We start from the raw sequence: 1,898 nt of genomic DNA, 5'->3' as shown, positions 1-1,898 counted from the left end.
TTTGCTTCTAGACTCAAGTCTGATAAGATCATGATTTAATTAATATTATTCAATTAATTCATAAAATAGAAAAGTCAGGACACACAAACTTTTCCTCACATGAACAGAAGCCCTTTCTTATGTTTTCATGGTTGAATTACTCCTTTTGTAAGTGGAGGAATTAATAAATTTACAAATAAGTTCCCACCTTTTAATTTTTATGATGGATTTAAGTTGAATATTTAGAACTTTAATCAAAGAATCTTCCACTTAATTGGCCTTCCAAAAGCATTAAAAAATTAGAAAATAGGTCCAGTCATGAGTGAAAGTTGATATTTCAAATAAGATCTTCTAGTAGTGACATGAAACTATCAGCTGTTAGAAATAGCAATGTTTATTACCACAGTTAGATCATTGTGATTGGAAAAGCCTGATGGAATTAGTTTTAATAAAAGCTGCCTTCCGTGGCTTTTCTGTGACTTTAAACCTTCTAAGTTTATCTTTCTTCAGAGATTACATCCAACACTGAGCACCATGAATAGTAATGTTGGATCATTTTCAGCTGGATCATTTTCATATGTCTTTTTAAACAACTTTATTAACAACTGAAGTGTTCATCATGTCAAGAAGACTAACTTGGGGTGAGGTGAAGGCAGTGGTAGGCGGTGGTTGCTCCTGGGTCTCTGACTGGGGCTGGCGGCTAGTGGTGGAGCAGGCGGCTTGAGATAGCTCTGGGGAGGACTCAGGTGGCTAAGCTGGACATTTAAAATTGTTTGGAGTCAATACTTTGATTCCAGCCATGGGTTTGTCAGCATCTACTCCTGCTGTTGCAGTTCAGACCCCAAAAGCTTCAGATCATTAGACAGCATCACCACCTTCAGGATGCCCAATGCATGAAAGGAAAAGTCAAGGCTGTCCAGTAAGTGAGGAACCATCTAGTCCAACTAGTGACAGCAAAACTTACTCTGTGCCTGCCCACCAGGATCGAGCGTACGACTATGTGGAGTGCCCCTTTACCCATGCCAGGGCCGATAAGGAGAACCTGGATCCTTCAAATCTGATGCCACCACCTAATCAAACACCAGCCCCAGATCAGCCGTTTGCTTTGTCTACGGATAGAGAAGAATCATCCGTTCCAAGAGCAGACTCTGAGAAAAAGTGGGTCTGCCCTTCAGAACAGATGTTCTGGAATGCAATGTTGAGGAAAGGGTGGAAGTGGAAGGATGAGGATATTAGTCAGAAAGATATGTATAATATCATAAAGATTCACAATCAGAATAACGAGCAGGCCTGGAAGGAGATTTTGAAGTGGGAAGCCCTTCATGCTGCGGAGTGTCCTTGTGGTCCCTCATTGATCCGATTCGGAGGGAAAGCAAAGTAGTATTCACCAAGGGCCAGAATTCGTTCCTGGATGGGGTATGAGTTGCCTTTTGACAGGCATGATTGGATCATCAACCGCTGTGGGTCGGAAGTTAGATACCTGATCGATTACTACGATGGTGGCGAAGTGAACGAGAACTACCAGTTCACCATCCTGGATGTGCGCCCCGCCTTGGATTCGCTTTCTGCTGTGTGGGACAGAATGAAGGTTGCTTGGTGGCGCTGGACGTCATAACCAATGTTTTGTTTGTGATGGAAAAATATAAACTATTTTTTTCTGAAGGGTACATTATACTATTTCCCTAAACTGAGTCCCACTCATGATTTAAGAAGAGTTTGAAGTGGGCAGACACATTTCATCGTTTACTTAGTGAGAGAGACACCCTCTCCATTAACCTCTGAGTCCTGTTGGCCTTGCACTCCATAGCAGACCATTTTAAGCTTTCCTCCCACTTCATTCAGGTGGGCAGCAGTCTTTTGGGTTTCCCTTTAACTTCGCTATTGCTTGTTTAGTTCGTCTAAAAAAGTCTTAACTTCTG

At 41.9% G+C, this 1,898-nt stretch overlaps 1 protein-coding gene across 1 annotated transcript; it reads left to right on the top strand.

The window, feature by feature from the left end:
* Positions 1 to 717: 717 nt before the first annotated feature.
* LOC100736085 (holocytochrome c-type synthase-like) lies at positions 718 to 1,620 on the top strand. The gene is given in 1 exon segment (XM_063256868.1): positions 718 to 1,620. A coding segment is annotated over 1 exon segment (726 nt). The 5' UTR covers positions 718 to 868; the 3' UTR covers positions 1,595 to 1,620.
* The last annotated feature ends 278 nt before the right edge of the window (positions 1,621 to 1,898 follow it).

This window comes from Cavia porcellus, unplaced genomic scaffold (genome assembly GCF_034190915.1).
Source record: "Cavia porcellus strain 051 isolate PalLab524CR breed Dunkin Hartley unplaced genomic scaffold, mCavPor4.1 scaffold_10, whole genome shotgun sequence".
NCBI classification, from domain to species: Eukaryota; Metazoa; Chordata; class Mammalia; order Rodentia; family Caviidae; genus Cavia; species Cavia porcellus.
This window is presented reverse-complemented; position numbering and strand designations above follow the sequence as displayed.